The sequence below is a fragment of the Hyla sarda genome, chromosome 3 (genome assembly GCF_029499605.1).
Source record: "Hyla sarda isolate aHylSar1 chromosome 3, aHylSar1.hap1, whole genome shotgun sequence".
NCBI classification, from domain to species: domain Eukaryota; kingdom Metazoa; phylum Chordata; class Amphibia; order Anura; family Hylidae; genus Hyla; species Hyla sarda.
Window position 1 is genome coordinate 338,065,136 of NC_079191.1, and position 21,044 is coordinate 338,086,179.

Genomic DNA, 21,044 nt, shown 5'->3' on the forward strand with positions numbered 1-21,044 from the left:
TATCAGCCCTTCAGACAGGACTTATGCGACTTGCTCTGGCGGGTCATTACTGAGGATGCATATTCCCTTAAAGGGAACCAATCATCAGATTTTACCCTATATAATGCTTGGCAAAGCGTTATATAGGGTAAAATCTTTATTTTCACCATTCCCGGGGGTTGCGCCTGCCCCCAGGGATGGTGAAGATATGAAGTTATAAACTATTCGCCGCCGCCGTAAGTAGTCACCTGGGCGGGGAGCTCTTCTCACCAACTCCTGTTCTTCGGCGGGAGCGACGCCCCCTCCGCTTGATTGATGGGCCACGTCATTGTTCCGCTCACTGAACAGACGGAGCAGAGCGATGACGCTGCCCGTCAATCAGACGTAGGGGGCGTCGCTGGGAGACGTATGTCTCCCAGAGCGCTTCGCAGTGGCTGGTTTTGCTCACCCTAAGGGTGTAAGTCTTCAAGGAGACTCTGGAACCCCTGTTCCCATGTCGGCAGCTCTGGTATTCCGGGATACTCCTTCTCAGAGCGTTTTGTTCCTTTTTTGACCATTTGATACCTTCCGTCTCCTCCTTCGGGGTCCATGTATTCCTGGGACGGAGGGCGTTCCAGTCTGCCAGATTACGCCAGTCAGGCCAATTCGCCATCTACGTGGACGTGCTTTCCTCGTCGCATTTTTTACCGCTGTTTTGACACACTGTCAGCTTTCACCCAGTTGCTCGCGGCGTTCCCCTGGGACTTTGGTTTTGGAGCCTGCAGCTTTTCAATTTCGGTCATGAAACTTATGCATCGTGCCTTTCTAGAGACTGTTTCAGTCTCTCTTCCTTTATTCCCAGAAGTTCTGGTCTCCACTTTGACTGTGCTCGCCTTCTGCTCAGGCATGCGCTGCTCTCCCTGGCATTTTTTTCGCCATGTTTTCTTGAATCCGTTCTCTGGGCCTTGTCGGGCCCCTTCTATTTTTGTTATCCAGCTGGGCTGGCCCGCTGTTCGGTTCTGTGTTTCTGGCAGTCTGTTTTCGATCTTTGCAGGATGGTTACGGTTGTTGGGCTTCCTGCCAGCCCTTCTTTTCTCTCTTTGTGGACCATAAGTTTGAGTCTCTACAACGGACGGTCCCTTCCTTGTTGTCCTTGTCCATCTCCATGGACGGTGGGACCTTTCGGGGCCAGAGCTCCTTACATGAGTGCGGTCAGCCTATCACCGGCTGAGAATGGACATCGCTACGGCTAGAGAGACGCTGACAGCGCTGTGACCTTCCGAGGATAAGAAGCAGGGAGCAGAGCAGCGCCGGAGGAACGGGACTTCGATATCTCCGCAACTGGGGAACGTAGGAAGGTGAGTTTACATTTTTTTTTTTTTTTTTGCAGCCTGGGCACAGGATGAGTTAAAAGATTTTTGCCGCATATCTCCTTTAAGTAATAAAACTGCTGGAGGCATGACAAACATTACAACAGTTTTTTCCACCCTGCTTTATCTTCCTTTGTGCGTTGCTGTGAATCCCATGATGCATCTGCACAGCATCACATGGAAGCTAGTACTATATTTTCCTGCTTGGAGGACAATGTAATAACGCTCACCTCTGTATTCTCCTAAATAACCCAAGACAATAGATATACAGCCAGAGAGGCTGAACTGTCACCTCCTTCATTAAAAAAATGTGAAAGGAGCTGTATATCCTTCATGAGTAATTGTGATAGGAGCGTCACTCCTCTTAAGTGTAACAGTCCATTCAGTATCATCATACAGGAAGGGCTGAGATGGTGACCCTATTGAAAACAAATAAGCACATGTAATTTCCAGGGGGTCATCATGAGATCACATGAGCCAAGAAAGGATTTCGGGGACTTTCAACTAGAAAGGAATCACTAAATAAGATCATACTAGCTCTGTTTTATATATTGGGTTATTAGCTTTATGATGAATAAAAAAAAAAAAGGTTCAAGTTACAGACAGTTCACATGCAAAGCTTGTTCTAGTTGCTTCTTATAAAAGTGTTAATTTATATTGGAGAGCTGTATTGTTCCTAACTTTTTTTTTTTTTTACCGCAGCTGGAGTCTCTTCTACAATTATGGCTCACATTGAGCCTAAATTCTAGCTCCACTGGGGGCAAGGAAAATGGGAGCGACCTGTTCTTATACCATGCTAATAGAGTGCCAGTCATCTCTCTGAATCAAGGTAATTTTGCTCATAAAATTTAACAACTGAAGTTTTTTTTTTATATTTCCCTAATGCTGCTGGATTAATAGTGTGGGGTGTTCATCATATCTTGAGACAGTACAGGCTACTTTTTAAAGGGTACCTGTAAACTTGAGGTTCAAAATTCCTTAGCATGGAAGGGGAGAGTTGTGTTCCACACTGGCCTGTGGGGTTGCCAGTTCATCTGTACAATGCCCAGTGTGTTCTGTGCACAAACCCATTTCTGATTAATAGGACTTGTGCATGAATCTCGCTGGGCATTGTATAGTTGTTCAGGTTACCCAACAGCCCAGGGTGTAATGTGTTTCTCTATGCCCTATATGAGATGCAGTCAGGAGTTCAAGTTTGCAGGTGCTCATTTTAAGCTCTCTCCTTTTAGTTTGTCATTGATAAGTGCGTGCATATATAGAGTATATTAATATGATTGTTTGGTCTTTGAAAATAGGTGTTTTTTGTCATTGGTATTAGCTGGATTCCTTCCCTGTCTAGAAGGTCTTTAAACTGTAAAGGGGGTTATCTGGTAAAATGTTTTCATTCACCCATTATGCCCTGGCTGCTGCAATTAAATACCTCTTGCCGCTCACCCAGTACCACTGATATTGCTGCCTTTTTCTCTTGTGCCATCTTCCTTCTTCTGGGGCCCCACACTTCAGACTGCCACTCAGTTAATTACTGGCCACAACAATGTCACGCCTCGGACGGCAATAGGCTGAGCAGCAGTGTGATGTATAGAGCCCGGCTTTTATCCTGATGTCCAGGCCAGCTACATCACACTGTCGCTCAGCCTGTCAACGTCCGAGGTGTGACATCGCTGCAGCCAGCGATTAGCTGAGCCACAGTTTAACGATGTCGGGCTCTCAAAGCAGTAAGAAGACCACACAGGAGGAGGAAAGTGATACAGGGGGAACAGCGGGAGGTAAGTCTGAGTTTATCATTTTAATTGTGGCAGCCTGGGCGTAAAAGGCAATTTTTTTTGCCAGAGTACCCCTTTATTATAGTATGCAGTAAACCTTTCAATGCCATTAGCATTGTGATAAGATAGCAATCATTGTTTTATAGTTTGGCCATCATCATTAAACATCAAAATGTTACTACGTTCCGTTATAACTGCTTCTTTTCATTGCTCTGTAGCTGCCACAATTTAAATACATAGGGGGGAGATTTATCAAAACCTGTGCAGAGGAAAAGTTGAGTTGCCCATAGCAACCAATCAGATCTATGGTTACTGTTCTTTTCAAAAATTAAAAGAAGCAATCTGGTTGCTAAGGGCAACTCAACAGCTTTTCCTCTGCACAGGTTTTGATAATTCTCCCCCATAATGTGTAGGTGTGTTGTACATAGTCGAACATCTAAAGCCATAACTGCATATGACAATGAATACTATTCCCTTCGCCAACCTGGGTCTACCAGATACTTGTTCACAATTCAGTTATGTTGCATTGCCTCTCACCTTCATTATCCCCCCCCCCCCCCCCCCCCCCCCCAAAGAAAGGTCTTTTGTCTAACTAATAACCCATTTATTTCCAGCTTCTATAACCAGCTTTTTAACAGTCCTGGCGTGGCATCCAAATACTTTACTCCGGACGTGGTGCCTTGTGCTTCATAGCCTCACTCTTATGACAAACATGCAACTAAACTGTAAGTAGTTCCTCTTTGCCTGTGTAGGTAAATGCAGTCAGTTAAATTTTCTATCAGTGTATTCAGTAAAATTCCTAAAGGGTTAGTCCAGCTTTTTAAAACATGTCCCCTACCTGTGGTCTGATTAAACTTTATCCTATGGAGAGGGAATAAGTTTTTACCCCTTTAATCCAACATCAAGGGCAAGGGTAAATTACACCTTCTGTTTAATATTAATTCATAAGGTATAAAACGTCTCTTTATCAGATGATTTCTTTGCTCAGTCTCCTGCTTCTAGTGTTAAGGAGGATCAGGCAGTTGCATTTCAACAGAGGTGTCTGGCAGCAGCTTACAACCCTCCATAAAAAATAAATGCATATTCACCCAAGCATACACGTGTATAGGGAAGTTGGGAGGAATAGCTGTCGACTGAAGGAGCACACAGTCTTATTTCCTTTCTCAAAAGATGTCCTTACAGCTTACGTAGCTGTCTATCAGAACTTAACTTTCAGACACTTTAGAGTGTGTGTTTGGATTTGAACACTACAGTAGATACAAATTTCACAGAGCTGTACACCCATTGTAATAGCTCCCTTCATTTCCTGAATTTACTGGAGCTTTTAATGTAATTTCCCTATCTCAGGAACACACATGCTTGCTCTGGTGTTTTGTATTCTATGAAGTGTGGCCTTCACTAAGGGTATTTTGTATAAGGGCTTTTTTTTTATTTACAAATCTGCAATCATCAGAACTGCAACTGCAGCACTGGGAACTATTGAAAGCCGTAATTGAAGATATTTTTATGGGGAAATAATACAGAAGTGAGTGGTTTCTGCACAACCCTTAAGTTGACTTGACACTGGTTCATTATAGAACATTATTGCAGTCTTGTTTTCATCTCTCAAAATAATTTGGTTTAATATTATTAAAAAAATTAACAAACAAAATGCAATATAACTAGGGTGCACATTTGTAAGTAATTCATTAATTTGGAAGACATTTATTTTCTAGCTGGACCCAGCAGCACTATTGGAGCTCAGGAAAACACTGCCCAACTGTTAGTTTCAGACCCCAACCTCCTTCATGTCCTTGTGAAATTTCTCTCAGGAACAAACCCTCATGGGACCAATCAGCACAGTCCCCAGGTAAAGTTACATAAAAGCTTGAAGAAATCTTAGAATGTAATTAAAGCATTACAATATAAAGAATGTTTTCATTAAGTTGGAGCTGTTATGAAAATGGAGAAAGAGGGGGGGAGAAAGTGATACTAACCTCCCCTTGTCCCCCACATCTCCTTCTGGCCCCGCTGCTGCCCGCAGGAATTGTCTACTCAGGAAGTGACCAACCACAGTTGTTCCCCTTCGCCAGCCCCAGCAAAATAAAGTAATGGCCGTAAATGTTGGCACCGCTGAAATTTTTCAAGAAAATGAAGTATTTATCACAGAAAAGGATTGCAGTAACACATGCTCTGCTATACACATGTTTATTCCCTTTTGTGTGTATTAGAACTTAACAAAGAAAGGAGGGAAAAAGATAAAAGTAGATAAAAAGGAGAGAAGTTCACTTAGTCTTTGCATTGTGTCTGCTACACTAAGCATGGACAACAGAAAGACAAGAGGACTTGAGAACCAAAATTGTGGGAAAATATCCACAATCTCAAGGTTACAAGTCCATCTCTAGAGATCTAGATTTGCCTTTGTCCACAGTGTGCAACATTATCAAGAAGTTTGCAACACTTGGCACTGTAGCTAATCTCCCTGGGCGTGGACTGAAGAGAAAAATTTATGAAAGGTGTTAACGCAGGATAGTCTGGATGGTGGATAAGCAGCCCCAAACAAGTTCCAAAGATATTCAAGCTGTCCTGCAGGCTCAGGGAGCATCAGTGTCAGCGTGAATTATCTGTCGACATTTAAATGAATGAAATGCTATGGCAGGAGACCCTGGAGGACCCCACTGCTGACACAGAGACATAAAAAAGCAAGACTACATTTTGCCAAAATGAACTTGAGTAAGCCAAAATCCTTCTAGGAAAACATCTTGTGGACAGATGAGACCAAGATAGAGCTTTTTGGTAAAGCACATCATTCTACTGTTTACCGAAAACGGAATGAGGCCTACAAAGAGCAGAACACTGTACCTACAGTGAAATATGGTGGAGGTTCAATTATGTTTTGGGGTTGTTTTGCTGCCTCTGGCACTGGGTGCCTTGAATGTGTACAAGGCATCATGAAATCTGAGGATTACCAACAGATTTTGGGTCGCACTGTACAACTCTGTGTCAGAAAGCTGGGTTTGCTTCCAAGATCTTGGGTCTTCCAGCAAGACAATGACCCCAAACATATGTCAAAAAGCACCAAGAAATGGAGGGCAACAGAGCGCTGGAGAGTTCTGAAGTGGCCAGCAATGAGTCCAGATCTAAATCCCATTGAACACCTGTGGAGAGATCTTAAAATTGCTATTGGGAAAAGGCGTCCTTCCAATAAGAGAGACCTGGAGCAGTTTGCAAAGGAAGAGTGGTCCAACATTCCGTCTGAGAGGTGTAAGAAGCTTATTGATAGTTATAGGAAGCGACTGATTTCAGTTATTTTTTTCAAAGGGTGTGCAACCAAATATTAAGTTAAGGGTGGCAATAATTTTGTCCAGCCCATTTTTGGAGTTTGGTGTGAAATTTTTTTGGTTAAGTTCCAATACACACAAAGGGAATAAACGTGTATAGCAAAACATGTCTTACTGCAATCCTTTTCTGTGAGAAATGCTTCATTTTCTTGAATAATTTCAGGGGGTGCCAACATTTACGGCCATGGCTTTTATATTTATATATAAATATATATATATATATATATATATATATATATATATATATATATATTTATATTATTAATTAGGATGTTTCATTTTTCCAAAGATGTGATTTTCATATGACTTTGCTTACACCCAGAGTCTCAGTGATGTAAAAGATATATATGCCAAATTTCAAGAAGATTGGATAATACTTAGGGGTTGCACACATTGATCATTTTTATCTCAAACTAGTTAAATTTCTAATATTGTAGTGTTACACTAATGGGTTTCTCATGTGTTTCTTAAACCAAACCAATGGGAACCAAAAGAGGAATCTGGCTGCTAGAAAAAGTGCCTAGTGATGAGTTTTTAGGAGCTCTGCTTCCTTCAAAGGAACAAGTACGTTTAGTTTTTATTTACCATCATAAGGAAATGAAAGAAACATTTTCTGATGCTGCTTAATCTACCAGTACTAATCCACAGGAAGTGTGGAGGAAAGCAAATACAGTGACCCCCCCGACCTACGATGGCCCCGACATATGATAATTTCAACATGCGATGGCCTCTCAGAGGCCATCGCTTGTTGAAGGCAGCATCAACATACGATGCTTTTGTATGTCGGGGCCATCACATAAACTGCTATCCGGCAGCGCAAACTGCTTCAGCTGCCACCGGATAGCCGTTTATGGTGCCCTGTGTGGTCCGCTGACGATCACTTACCTGTCCTCGGGACTTCGGCGCGTCTTCTTTGGGATCCCCTCCATCGTCGGCGCTCTCAATCGTCGTCATCACGTCGCTGCGCACGCCGTCCCGTCATCCAATAGGAGCGGCGTGCGTAGTGACGTGATGACGGCGACGGAGTGCGAGGATGCCGGGGAAGCAGAGGCCTTGCCGGAGCGTCGGGGACGCGGCGACAGCGATGGAAGGCGACATCCAGTGCATCGGTGACGAGTGGTGACTGTCCGGAGCGGCGGGGACAGGTGAGTACAACTTCCTATGCCAGTGGTCTTCAACCTGCGGACCTCCATATGTTGCAAAACTACAACTCCCAGCATGCCCGGATAGCCAACGGCTGTCCGGGCATGCTGGGTGTTGTAGTTTTGCAACATCTGGAGGTCCGCAGGTTGTAGACCACTGTCCTATACTTTACATTGCACGGATCCCTCAACAAACGATGGTCCTTTTGGAACGGATTACCATCGTATGTTGAGGGATCACTGTATCCCTGTTAAGATGGAGGAGAATATCCGTGCTGGTATACAGAAGCTGTACACAGAATACCAAAATCTGGATAAAGAGACATTACTAGCGTATCACAAGAAGATAAAGAATCTCTTAGGTCACAAAGAGAAGATCAGATGAGTTTGTCAATGAGTGGAGTAGACAAGGTTTTTGCCTCGAAAATAAGAACTAGGGGGGAGATTTATCAAAACCTGTCCAGAGGAAATGTTGCTCATAACAACCAATCAGATTGCTTCTTACATTTTTAACAATGCCCTTGTAAAATGAAAGAAGCGAGCTGATTGGTTGCTATGGGAAACTTTTCCTCTGGACAAGTTTTGATAAATCTCCCCCTAAGTGCACAAAAGACAAAAATGATTCATATAAGATTAAACATTACAAACCTATTGTTGAAATCAATAAGACAGTTATGCTGGAAGACTCATCATCATCAGCACCTAGTGACAAAGAGGCTGAATTTTCATTTCCAGCAATGAAAAAATTACATTGAAGTCCTAGATTAAAACCTCTTGATCAGACACTCACGTCTACTTGGGATCGAGAACAGCCATGTGAAGGCTCTTAAGGTGGTCAATGATATCGCAGAAAGAGGAATTGCTCTGATAAAAACGTTTAACGAATCGGTCAGGGACGAACAACAAAAACAATTCTTATTGAGGGTAGTCGGGCATCACAGAAAAGTCCTCACCAAGCGAACAAAAGAACGGATTGCATTGTTCAAAGTTGATTGATATAAAGTTTTGCCTATCATACTTATTAATCTTAGTGTCTAATTTTAATATTATTTTATGTTTGTGATTTCTAGTTTTCCCAATAAAAGAAATTAACACTGAAAAATCATATTTTGTTGCCTACTTTTACAAAACTGATCAAAATGTGAAACCTCTAAATATTATCCAATGTTCTTGAAATTGGGCATATATATCTTTACATCACTGAGACTCTGAGCGTAAGCAAAGTCTGCAAAAATTTTACATTTAATTTTTTGCCTTACAAAATGAAATAAATATATATCTATATATCTATATATCTATCTATCTATCTATCTATCATCTATCTATCTATCTATCTATCTATCTATCTATATATATATATATATATATATATATATATATATATATATATATGAAACTCAACGTGTGTGTATGTATGTATGTTCCACAAAAACTTCCAAACGGCAAAAGATATTATCATGAAACTTGGCACACATGTTACTTATATGTCAGCAACAAACATAGGATAGGTGATTTAACCCTTACTCACCCCCATTTGCCAGGGGTGGGGCTTATGTTTAAAGTCCCATACAAGTCAATGGAAATATATGTTACTGCATAACTTCCAAACGGCTGGAGATATTTCGATAATACTTGGTCACATGTTACTTATATGTCCACTTAAAATATAGGGCAGTTAATTTAACCCTTAACTACTCCCATTTGTGAGGGTCAGGGTTTTTGTTTAAAGTCCCATGCAAATCAATGGGAAATGTATGTTCCCACATAACTTCCGTACAGCTGGAGATATTTCAATACCTGGTACACATATTATGGGTCGGGATGGGAGGTCGGGAGAGGAGGTCGAGATATGAGGACGGAAGAGGAGGACAGGATAGGAGGACGAAATATGAGGACGGGAAAGGAGGTCGGGATAGGAGGACGAAATATGAGGTCGGGGACAGGAGGACGGGATGTGGGGTCGGGATATGACAACAATATATCAGGACGGGATATGAAGTCAAAAGCTTCCTCCTTTGTTAATTTTCCTCTCCAACAAGAATTAGGAAGGAAATCCGGGCAACGCTGGGTACTCAGCTATTGTGTATGTGTGTGTGTGTGTATGTATATGTATATATATATGTGTATATATATATATGTGTGTGTATATATATATATATATATATATATATATGTGTGTGTATATATATATATATATATGTGTGTGTATATATATATATATATATATATATATATATATATATATATATATATATATATATATAATGTATGTGTGTGTGTATTCTCCTGCTTGTGTATATAGTCACTGCTAAAAAAAAAAAATAATACTTAAGAACACTTAAACACAATGTAACTCCAAGTCAATCACACTTCTGTGAAATCACACTGTCCACTCAGGAAGCAACACTGATTGACAATCCATTTCATATGCGGTTGTGCAAATGGAAAAGGCAACAGGTGGAATTTATAGGCAATTAGCAAGACACCCCCCAATAAAGGAGTGGTTCTGCAGGTGGTGACCACAGACCACCACCAGTTCCTATTCTTCCTGGCTGATGTTTTGGTCACTTTTGAATGTTGGTGGTGCTTTCACTCTAGTGGAAGCATGAGATTGAGTCTACAACCCACACAAGTGGCTCAGGTAGTGCAGTTTATCCAGGATGGCACATCAATGCGGGCTGTGGCAAGAAGGTTTGCTGTGTCTGTCAGCATAGTGTCCAGAGCATGGAGGCACTACCAGGAAAAAGGTCAGTACATCAGGAGATGTGGAGTAGGCTGTAGGAGGGCAACAACCCAGCAGCAAGACCGCTATCTCTGCCTTTGTGCCAGGAGGAGCAGGAGGAGCACTGCCAGAGCCCTGCAGAATGACCTCCAGCAGGCCACAAATGTGCCTGTGTCCACTCAAACTGTCAGAAACAGACTCCATGAGGGCCCGACATCCACAGGTGGGGGTTGTGTTTACAGCCCAACACCGTGCAGGACATTTGGCATTCACCAGAGAACACCAAGATTGGCAAATTTGCCACTGGCACCCTGAGCTTTTCACAGATGAAAGCAGGTTCACACTGAGCACATGTGACAGATGTGACAGAGTTTGGAGACGCCGTGGAGAATGTTCTGCTGCCTGCAACATCCTCCAGCATGACCGGTTTGGCGGTGGGTCAGTAATGGTGTGGGGCGGCATTTCTTTGGGATGCCGCACAGCCCTCCATGTGCTTGCCAGAGGTAGCCTGACTGCCATTTGTTACCGAGATGAGATCCTCACACCTCTTGTGAGACCATATGCTGGTGAGGTTGGCCTTGGGTTCCCCCTAATGCAAGACAATGCTAGACCTCATGTGGCTGGAGTGTGTCATCAGTTCCTGCAAGAGGAAGGCATTGATGCTACGGACTGGCCCGCCTGTTCCCCAGACCTGAATCCGATTGAGCACATCTGGGACATCATGTCTCGCTCCATCCACCAATGCCATGTTGCACCACAGACTGTACAGGAGTTGGCGGATGCTTTAGTCCAGGTCTGGCAGGACATCCCTCAGGAGACCATCCGCCACCTCATCAGGAGCATGCCCAGGCATTGTAGGGAGGTCATATGGGCACGTGGAGGCCACACACACACTACTGAGCCTCATCTTACCTTGTTTTAAGGACATTACATCAAAGTTGGATCAGCCTGTAGTGTGGTTTTCCACTTTGATTTTGAGTTGGACTCCATATCCAGACCTCCATGGGTTGATAAATTGATAGTTGAATGTGCTGACAAGAAAATCACCCAAAAATTATGTAAAGATGAAAGTATTTCATACGATTAGTTCATTCATTCAGATCTAGGATGTGTTATCTTAGTGTTCCCTTTATTTTTCTGAGCTGTGTGTGTGTGTGTATGTATATATATATATATATATATATATATATATATATATATATATATATATATATTATAAAATGTACAAACAAGAAAGTTGCAACAGCACTCTAGGTCAAAAAATGGAGGCTCTTAGCACACTTTTTGATCAAAATATATACTAGGAGACACCTTTAACATCCAATTTTGTTCTGGGGAACCTGTCACGTTTAAAATCCAATCTGTAGACATCGTGTTATAGAGCAGGAGGAGCTAATCAGTTTCTTATATAGTTTTATAGAAAAAGCTTCATTTCATTTGTTCATGTTAATTTCTGCTCATTCTAGGCTGAATGGTCAAGTGGGCAGGCCTACCCAGTGATTGACAGGTATCTGTGTGGAAGTGTGAATATAGATAGAGCTGTCAATCACGGAGTAGGATCGCCCACTGGACTAAGTATACTAGAATGTGCAGAAATTCACATAAATAAATGAGAAATTATACTTAAACTTTTCCAACATAACTATCAATCTGCACAGCTCCTTCTGCTTTATAACATGATGCCTGCAGATTGGACTGTAACTGTTTCCCTTTAATATTCTTAGTTATGAATTCACTATCTTCCATCTGCCCTCTTATGGTCATACAGTATTCGGACTACCTGAGATCACAAGCTCTTTTGCTTTCCATGGTCTTTTAAATTAAAAGTCAAAAATTAGATTGTTAGTTTTGTGCTAGGTTAAAAAGTTTAGTGAGTCTATGATTATATCGACCGTAAGCATGCCACTGACGTGTATGTTGATTAGAGATGAGCGATGTTAGTGATTTCGATTCGTCACAAACTTCTAGGCTCGGCGTTTGCTGACTTTAGCCTGCATAAATTAGTTCAGCTTTCAGGTGCTCCGGTGGGCTGGAAAAGGTGCATACAGTCCTAGAAGACTCTCCTAGGACTGTATCCACCTTTTCCAGCCCACCGGAGCACCTGAAAGCTGAATTTATTTATGCAGTCTAAAGTAGGCAACTGCCGAGCCGAGAAGTTTGTGACGAATCGAATTACTGTAAATTTGCTCATCTCTAATGTTGATATACCATACAATGCACTAAACCTTTAACATCCAGCTTAGTCATTTGTGTCCTGATTATCCCCTGAAACATGATTTATTATTGTAAAATAATTTTTACATATGAATTCTGCATTGTGATTTGTTTGTAGATTCATATGTGCTGTTTAAATGTTTTCCAGTAATAATATTCTAATGCTGTGGTTATTTATATCCAGGTTGGGCCCACTGCTACTCAGGCAATGCATGAGTTCCTGTCCCGGCTACAAGTCCATCTTTCTTCTACCAGCCCTCAGATGTTCAGTGAATTTTTGTTAAAGCTCATACACATACTTTCTACAGAGAGGTAAGCAACATAGTCTTATTGGTGCTTAGTTTCTAATATTTGTAGAATAAATCCCATCATATAATTTGTCCTGGGACTGCACTTTTCACACACAGAACAGCTTTTTCTTAGTTACCTGGACTCCTTTTATGTATGAGATTGAAGGATGAAGGGGATAGCAGCCCTCAAAATGCTGAAAATGTAGTTTGTTCTCATATTGATTCCATACAAGAGTGAGACGTCTATACATCAGCATTTGCATTCATATCCGGCACAGCCTCATGGTTTTCACTATAAAAGGAAGCAGTGTGTCTAGAGACTTGGCTTTACAGAATATTTCATAAAGCTTTTACACAGAGACAATCTAAAATATTTGAGAAGTCCTGTGCCACTACTTATTTATTTTATTTTTTTTAAATATCTGTTGCTCTTCATTGGGAGACACAGAGACCATGGGTATATGCTCTTGCCACTATGAGGTGCTAACACTAGGGAAAAAAAAGTCCTGTTTAGTTCGCGGCTCCCTGCGCTCACAGTCACCACTGGCTGTACACAGCTGCTGGCTTAGTGCAGCTGTGCAGCGACTTGCCAGGGTGCGCAATGTACTGCTTTGGCACCGGTGGTGCTCGTTGCAGCCTGAGGGGATCCTTTCCGCAGCTGCAACCCACCCACCTCCCCCTGCTCCAGAAGTGATGAGCATTGCTTTCCTGGAGGGTGGGCCCTTTTCCCAGGGTGTCTCACAGGACACCTGCAGTTCCTCTCTTTTCTTGTCCTGACGGGCAAGGATCAGCACAATTTGCGGCTCTCTCAGACAGTTTAGCTCTGCCCCTCTCGTCCCCCATAGTGCGTCCAGGCTTGGGCTCTGGGTTGATGCAGAGAATTCGCGGGGACAAAATATTGTCTTCCTCTGGTCTCTTTGACTGGAAATCGCCCTCTAGCGGCTCTTAATGGTATTTGGTTTTTTGTGGCTCCCTCTGTGGCAGCTCATAGCTATTACAGTTTTTTGCCCGTAATATCGGTTTTTATCAGATAAATATCTGCTGGGTCCTTTTTTGGGACTGTATATGGGGTCTGCCTATTTTTTCCAGATAGCGCTATCTGCACAATGTTTTTTGCCCTATGCCTTTGCCATACCTAATTCTGCAGAGTTCTCACTCTGTGAGGGAGCATATGACAACTGCGGTGGCAGGCCGTTATGCGGTCCCTGGAGACTCCTGGTTACATTCCGTGCCGGTCTCCCCTTACGCTGCATACCATGCCATGTCTACTGTTCACGGCTGTTCCTAGTCTCCCCCCCTATCGGGGCATGGCTCCGGTCCGTTGCCCTTGCAGTGCTTTTGCGTTCCTGGTGGACGCCTAGGGAGTTTTCGCGGTTCTTCCTCCGCAGTCATCCATCAGGGGAGGACTCTTGGCGTGTGCATACACTATGATTCCCTCCTCCACAGGTCACCGATCTCATATCTGCCGCATCTGCGGTTGACATTCCGGTACCCCTTGACCAGTGCAAAGTGTCCAACGGAGTGACTTGTTGCATACTATGGAACCATACCAGTAAGCCAGACAGTGGTTTGCGTGGTTCCTCGGCCGCCTGTCATTTCTCACTTGCCTGATGTCTCTGCGGGTGGAGTACCGGTACCCCACTACCAGTGCGTGGTGTCCGAAGAAGTGCCCTAATGTGTCCTGTAGACCCTCTACAGTGCGACGGGGATACCTTGCATGGCTCCCCAGCCTTCCCCGATCTCTGAGTGGCAGGAATTCTATCCATGGCTCCTAGGCCTCCCCGTCCTCCCACCTACGACCAAGGTGGCACAGTGATTGGCAGTATGACTGTTGTTCCTTTTTCGCCAGCACCTGGAGGTGTACTCGTTCAGCCAGACTGTTGTCTGCACGGTTTCCGACATGGTTTCCGGGCTGCCACGTGCATGGCTGGGGTTTCCAGTACCTCACTGCTGGTGGGGAGAAATCTGGAAGAGAGCCCCTCACAGGTACACGGGACGGACGTCAGTCAGTCAGACTTTCTTCTGCTTGAGGGTCGCCCATCAGATTGGCCGCACTCCAGTACCCCACTTTCGGTGGGAGGGTTCACAGAAGTGACTCTCTGCATTCAGGAACCCTATGTCAGTCAACCAGTCGGTGGTCTGCGTGGTTTACTACTACTATGTTGGGTCACTTGCCATACACTTTGCCGCACCTTGGCGGAAGTTCAGATATCCCACTACCAAGGTGTAGTTCTGAGCGAGGGACCCCATGTTGCTCAATGGGCCGTTCACAATGCACCATAATGAACCAGTGGTTTACAAGGTTCCCTACTTTACCAGGTCCCTCTCCACAGGCCTGCTGCTATCATGGATAATGGCTGGTAAGCCACTTTCAGTGTGTGGTTCCGAGGACAGGACCGGTGTGTCCACGGTCCCTATGCCAATTAGTCAGACTGTCTGCATGGTTTTTTTCATCCACCAGGTCACCTTCCCCATTCCTACTGATCCAGCGGCAGATGTCCGGTGACTCACTTTCAGTGTGAAGTTCTCTGTGGATTCACTGGACCTTTCTACCAATAAGTCAGACTGTCTCTGCATATTTCCTGCACCTCAGTCGTCCTTCTTCTCTTCAGTCTTTAGACTGCAGTTCTGGTGTGTAGCGCCATTAAGAGATTCGGTGTGGGTGTTTCCTGCAGGTTCTATGGACCTCGCAGCAGCCCTCTTGGTTCCCCTTTTTAACAGCGTAACATTAGTCTTCTCAGGGCTTGGCATGCCGTTAAGTGCTTAGACTTGTTTCCATGCTTCCCGACATTTGGATGTCTGTGGTTCCCTTCGTTGTTGCAGTCTTGGTACCCCTCTACTATCATGAGGTACCCATGTCTGTGTCCCTACGTACGCTCTGGACACCATGCTCATGTAGAGCCTTCCTCCACTCCTTTTTGGTAGGGTTTACCTCAGGCCTTTCTGTGTAATTGTTTCCACAGGTCTGTGGCGGTTGAGCACCTCTGTTTGGGCATGGGGCTTGCTGGGGCAACGGCCTGTTCTGCAGCCCCCCAATGCCTCCAGGTATTTTCCTGGGTTCCTATACGGGATGACTCGGGCGCCTGCTCTGTTGCCTTGTTGTCAGTCAGGATGGCTCGGTGGCAGCACCATCTGACCCCCCCCCCCCTTTTTTTCGCAGGGTCCAAGGTTCAAGGTTTTGCCCCAATGTGGGGGGTTTCCTCCCAACGCTGGAGGTTGCTACGTGTGCTTCTTACTTATGTGCTTCTTGGTTATGTCTTTGTATCTCCCAGCTCCAGTGTCCAGGATTCAAATCCCTCTGGGGACACAACATGGCTCCTCCGTGTGTTTTCGCAGGATCCCTGTGGGCTACGTAAACCCAGTGCTTTGATCCGTTACCCTAGGGCGGCATTTCCTTGCTCCTACAGTACATGGCGCACTTGGGAAATTCCCTTCCACAGGGGGTACTGGAATCAGGAAGCTTGGCACGGTCAGTGCCTGAGTTTAGTCTCCACCTCCCCTTGTTTTCCCCTCCACTAGGGGGACTATTTCACTGAGAACCTTCTTCTTCCAAGATGGAGCCATCTCTCACTTCCCCCTACATGATGGGGTACCTTCCTGGGCCTTTGTTTTTTTTTTGCTGGAAGCGATCGGAAGTGCTTTTTCACCAGCTCTGCTTGTGTGCTTACTGCTCACTATTGCAGCCGGCTCTCCTCCTGTTTCTGGTTGTCTACTGCTGCTCATCCTCTGTAGGGGGGGTTTATGCAATCGTGTATAACTCAGTGACAGCCAGTCTGCCATTGCTCTCTTCCTTTTTTGGCGCAGTATCTGGGAAGGGTGTGCTCATCCTTCCCTTTGTCATTGGTGCTACACTGCCACTCCGATCATGTGGAGTAACCTTCTTATGCCCAGAGCCTGAGAATCCCAGCTGGGTCCCCTTTTGCTTTTCCCTCCATTTCCGTCCTGACGAGATGTTGCTAGGAGTTCTCTGGTTCGCTCCATCCACTGGGTCCAAGACCAATTAATCCTTGATTTGGGCTCTCTCCTAGACTGCTGTGGTGTACCTTATTTTCGAGTTCGGTCCTCCTAGTCCTTCGGGATTTCGTGATGATTGTGGTCCTGGGCACGTGTAGTGCCCCTGCCCAGGCTTCTTCACAATTCTGTTGAGGGGCGGTCGTTCTGTACCGCTCTTCTTCTTGTCCCCACATAGCAGTATGTGTCCCAGAGCGTTTCGTGGTTGTTGCTTTTGCTCACCCTACTGGTGGGGCACCTCTTGGTATCTCAAGGGTCTCCAGTTCCATGTCACCATTTCTGTTTTCCGGGTTACTCCTTACTTTCCGTTTCCTCCTTCGGGGTCCATTTACGGCAAGTCATGGGACGTCAAGTCGGTCTACCGGGTTGATCCAGTCGGGCCATTTTTCGGCTGCAGCATGGCTTTGGTTTCTTCCTGATGTTCAGCCTGTGTGGCGTCCTCTCAGAGTCCGCTCTTCTCCCCGGGTGCTCATGCTGTGCCCCTGGAACAGTGTTTTTTGGCGCCTACAGCTTTTTGGTTCAGATCTTCTGCACCATGCCTCTCTGGAGACGGTTCCTGTCTCTCTCTTCCAGAAGTTCTGGTCTTCACCTTGGCTGACTTGCCTTTGGCTCTCCCTGGCGTTTTCTCGCCAGGTTCTCTCGTTTCGGTTGGTCCTCTGTATGGGGTTCTCTTGTCGTTTCCCTTTCCTTTTTTGTTCCTAACCGGGCTCTCCCTCTGTCTGGTTCTGTACTTCTTGGAGTTTTTCTACCTCCTTCCAGGTTGGTTTGGCCCATCGGGTCTTTGCATCGCTCCTTCTTGTCCCTCTCTGTGGCCTGTTGGTTTAGAGCCTCTAAGGAAGGTCCTTTTCTTGGCATCCTAGTCCATCTCCATCGACAGTGGGAACTGCCGGACACTCAGTTCAAGGCCATGGTTGCCTTTTAGCCCAGTGTCTTGTCCGTGAGTCTTGCAGCCGGCTGGGGTTCAGTCTCTGGACTGACTCCCTTCCTCTGGTGGTGTTCTTCCCACCTCAGGGACTGCTTTGGTTCGTCCCATGGTCTCTGTGTCCCCCAATGAAGAGCGACTGAGAAAAGGAGATTTTTTTTTTTTTGTACTCTCCATAAAATCTCTTTCTTGTAGCCTTCATTGGGGGGACACAGCACCCACCTATGTCTTTATTCTTGTCCGGATAGCCTTTTCCGGTTCTTGAGTGTTTCTCCGGGATTCCTTTCTAGGGTCCTTCTGACTTGTCTCTTGGTTGGCTTCTCCTACTGCTTTGTGACAAAACTGATTACCTCACTTCCAGTGGGCAGGTATATCCTGCTAGGGAGGAGCTGAGTTTTTGTTTTCTAGTGTCAGCGCCTCCTAGTGGCAAGAGCATATACCCATGGTCTCTGTGTCCCCCATTGAAGGCTACGAGAAAGAGATTTTACAGAAAGTACAAAAAAATCTTTTTTTCTTTTTTAACTAATTTTACAAAAACTGTTAGAGTTTACTGGAAATGTGTAAAAAAAATATAAAAATGTTTTTTGTTTTTGTTTATAGAGGGGCTTTTCAGACAGGACAAGGACCTCTGGATGCTCAGGTGAAACTCCTGGAATTCACTCTGGAACAGAATTTTGAGGTGGTCACTGTGAGCACTATATCTGCTGTCATAGAATCTGTAACCTTCCTGGTGCATCACTATATTACATGCTCTGACAAAGTGGTATCTCGCAGTGGATCAGACAGCTCTGTTGGGGCGCGGGCCTGCTTTGGTGGTTTATTTGCAAATATTATACGACCTGGTGATGCCAAAGCAGTTTGTGGAGAAATGACGCGTGACCAGCTGATGTTTGACTTATTGAAGTTGGTGAATATCCTGGTTCAGTTGCCACTGACAAGTAACAAAGAATTTAGTGCCCGTGCGCCTGTTGTCAGTAGCACCACAGACAGCGTTAGTGATGAAGAGAAAGTCTATGGTGGAAAAGATGCCAACAGCAATTCTTCAGCAACACAGAGTTCCACTGCATATGTTGCAGATTTGGTGCTAGCCAACCAGCAAATTATGAGTCAAATTCTCTCCGCCCTGGGCCAATGCAACAGCAGTGCAATGGCCATGATTATTGGTAAGTGTATAAAGTCTGGTCAGAAATAGTACATATATTTGCTGCTTTAGTATGTTTGTCCGTGTATTTGTATTTCAAGCATGGTTGATATTATTTTAATGATCAATAATGATATAAAATGGCAGGAAGTGGTGACCGGAAAGGGGATTCAAAAAGAATTTATACATATCCTTCAAATCTCTAATAATTTTGCTATAAGTCAATTGCCCCATAAGAGGGATGAGGAGTACAGCTCTGAAAGTTGCTACCACTCCCAAGCTGGAACCGTACCCTAAAAAAATAAAAATAAAAAAATACATACATATGCATAATACTTTTCTGCTAGTTTTGTTATTTCCTTCCATTACCCCCCCCCCCCCCCAATTGGCTGGCTCATCAGGGAAGCCAGCGTTTTGGGGTAAGACACTCTGTAACCATCAGAACACCCAAAAATCTAAAGTCTTCTGTGGATACAAGATGTTGATTTGCCCATACAGTCCCCTGCTGTAAGCCTGCAAACATAAAGAACTAAGTAGTCCTCTCCATTATATTTTGGGATAATTAGTCCTCTATATCAGCATTTCCTGTTTAAAGGCCTATAGCAGGGGGATTCAAGTAAGTAGAAATATATAAATTATAGATTCGGAATCAGCCCTTTTTTTTTAAGTTCCTTTGAGCTAATCATTCACTTTAGAAATCCAACAACAATTCGTTTTTTTGTATTTCGAGATTATTTATCTTATTTTGTATTTCCTTCTTGGCACCTACTAAATAATGCCAAACGAAACTCTGATCTATAGCTGCTTTGTTCCCTGCTAGGTGCAAGTGGTTTACACTTAACAAAACATGAAAACTTTCATGGAGGCCTGGATGCTATATCAGTTGGCGATGGACTTTTCACCATACTTACCACTCTCAGTAAGAAGGCCACCAGTGTTCAAGTTATGCTGCAGCCTATTTTAACCTACATGGCATGTGGATATATGGGCAGACAGGTAAATTTTACCTTTTTTCTTTGATTTACCACTTTTTTTTTTTTAAAGAATATTTCATGCTTCATTTACACAAGCATTTGACAATCACAACTCCATCTGTTCGATTTAGGGTATGCGGGTGGAGTGACATCACAAATAGCTGGGCATGGTTTATGTACTCTGTAACTTTTTCAAATCCTTTACTTTTATTGCAACATCCTTTATATATGCTCCAGCATGATTGGGTGCCATCTCTTAGGCTAGGTGTACACAGAAAAAAAGCAGGCTTGTTCTGCAAACAAATAAAGCCTTCCTAAGCTAGTGGGGAGTACCATAGCTTTAGGAATATGGCAGAAAAAGTAAAATCTATTAGCATTTTTGTTCAGGTCTTAAATTGGCAACCCACTATCGGGTTAATAGTGCTATATTACGTTCTATTTGACCATACTAACTAAGTCTATCAGCACAAGTGGTGAATTGATGAGATTGTATGTTCTGTTTTTTAGGGTTCTCTTTCTACTTGCCAGCTATCGGAGCCTTTGCTGTGGTTCATCCTAAGAGTTTTAGATACAAGTGAGGCCTTGAAAGCATTCCATGATATGGGTATGTATGTCTGACTCTTTAGATGTGACAGTTCCATCCATTCTTTACAGTAGGATTAATCCTTTTTAGTCTTAAAGGGAAACTGTCAGCTTTGTACTAGATATGGAGCTGACAAAGCCCAACAATAGGGTATAGTTAGAAAATACTCACCGTAGCTTTATTTGCACTCCTGGACATTCCTACAGGAAGAAAGCCAGTCCTTTCTTAACATGCTGAACTGTCTGATAGATGGTGCTTCCTGTCCTGCCTGATGTACATTGCTCTGTGCCGAAAGCAGGGTGAGGAGTAGACATGATGCTGTAGGGAGGCACCAAGCAAGCAGTGAACTATATTAGAAAGCTCCTTACTTCTCCATTGTATAGCTTAATTACATAAAACCGGAACCCATTCAACAGTGTTCTGCACAAAATTGTTTTGTGGTAAGTTGCAGAAATGTTGAGGTCATCTGTTCAGCTCAGCTGATACCATTGTGTTTCCTCTTATTTAGTGCCTTTACTCATTAACAACTTTGCATCATCTTACAACTTTATTGTTGCATAGTTTTTTGTTAGTTTGGCAAATGAAAACTTCCATTGCTGCTTTACTGTCATCAATAAGAACTTTTGGCATAACT

General features: G+C 43.9%; 1 protein-coding gene across 7 annotated transcripts in view; it reads left to right on the forward strand.

The window, feature by feature from the left end:
* Nucleotides 1–21,044, forward strand: part of BIRC6 (baculoviral IAP repeat containing 6) — a 338,837-nt gene that overhangs the window by 139,682 nt on the left and 178,111 nt on the right. For all 7 annotated transcript variants that reach the window (XM_056567403.1, XM_056567397.1, XM_056567396.1 and 4 more), the window contains exons 42-48: nucleotides 2,031–2,157; nucleotides 3,706–3,816; nucleotides 4,807–4,940; nucleotides 12,674–12,801; nucleotides 18,313–18,875; nucleotides 19,674–19,849; nucleotides 20,335–20,431. In XM_056567403.1, the coding sequence (XP_056423378.1) occupies nucleotides 2,031–2,157; nucleotides 3,706–3,816; nucleotides 4,807–4,940; nucleotides 12,674–12,801; nucleotides 18,313–18,875; nucleotides 19,674–19,849; nucleotides 20,335–20,431 (1,336 nt within the window). The remainder of the gene's footprint in view (nucleotides 1–2,030; nucleotides 2,158–3,705; nucleotides 3,817–4,806; nucleotides 4,941–12,673; nucleotides 12,802–18,312; nucleotides 18,876–19,673; nucleotides 19,850–20,334; nucleotides 20,432–21,044) is intronic.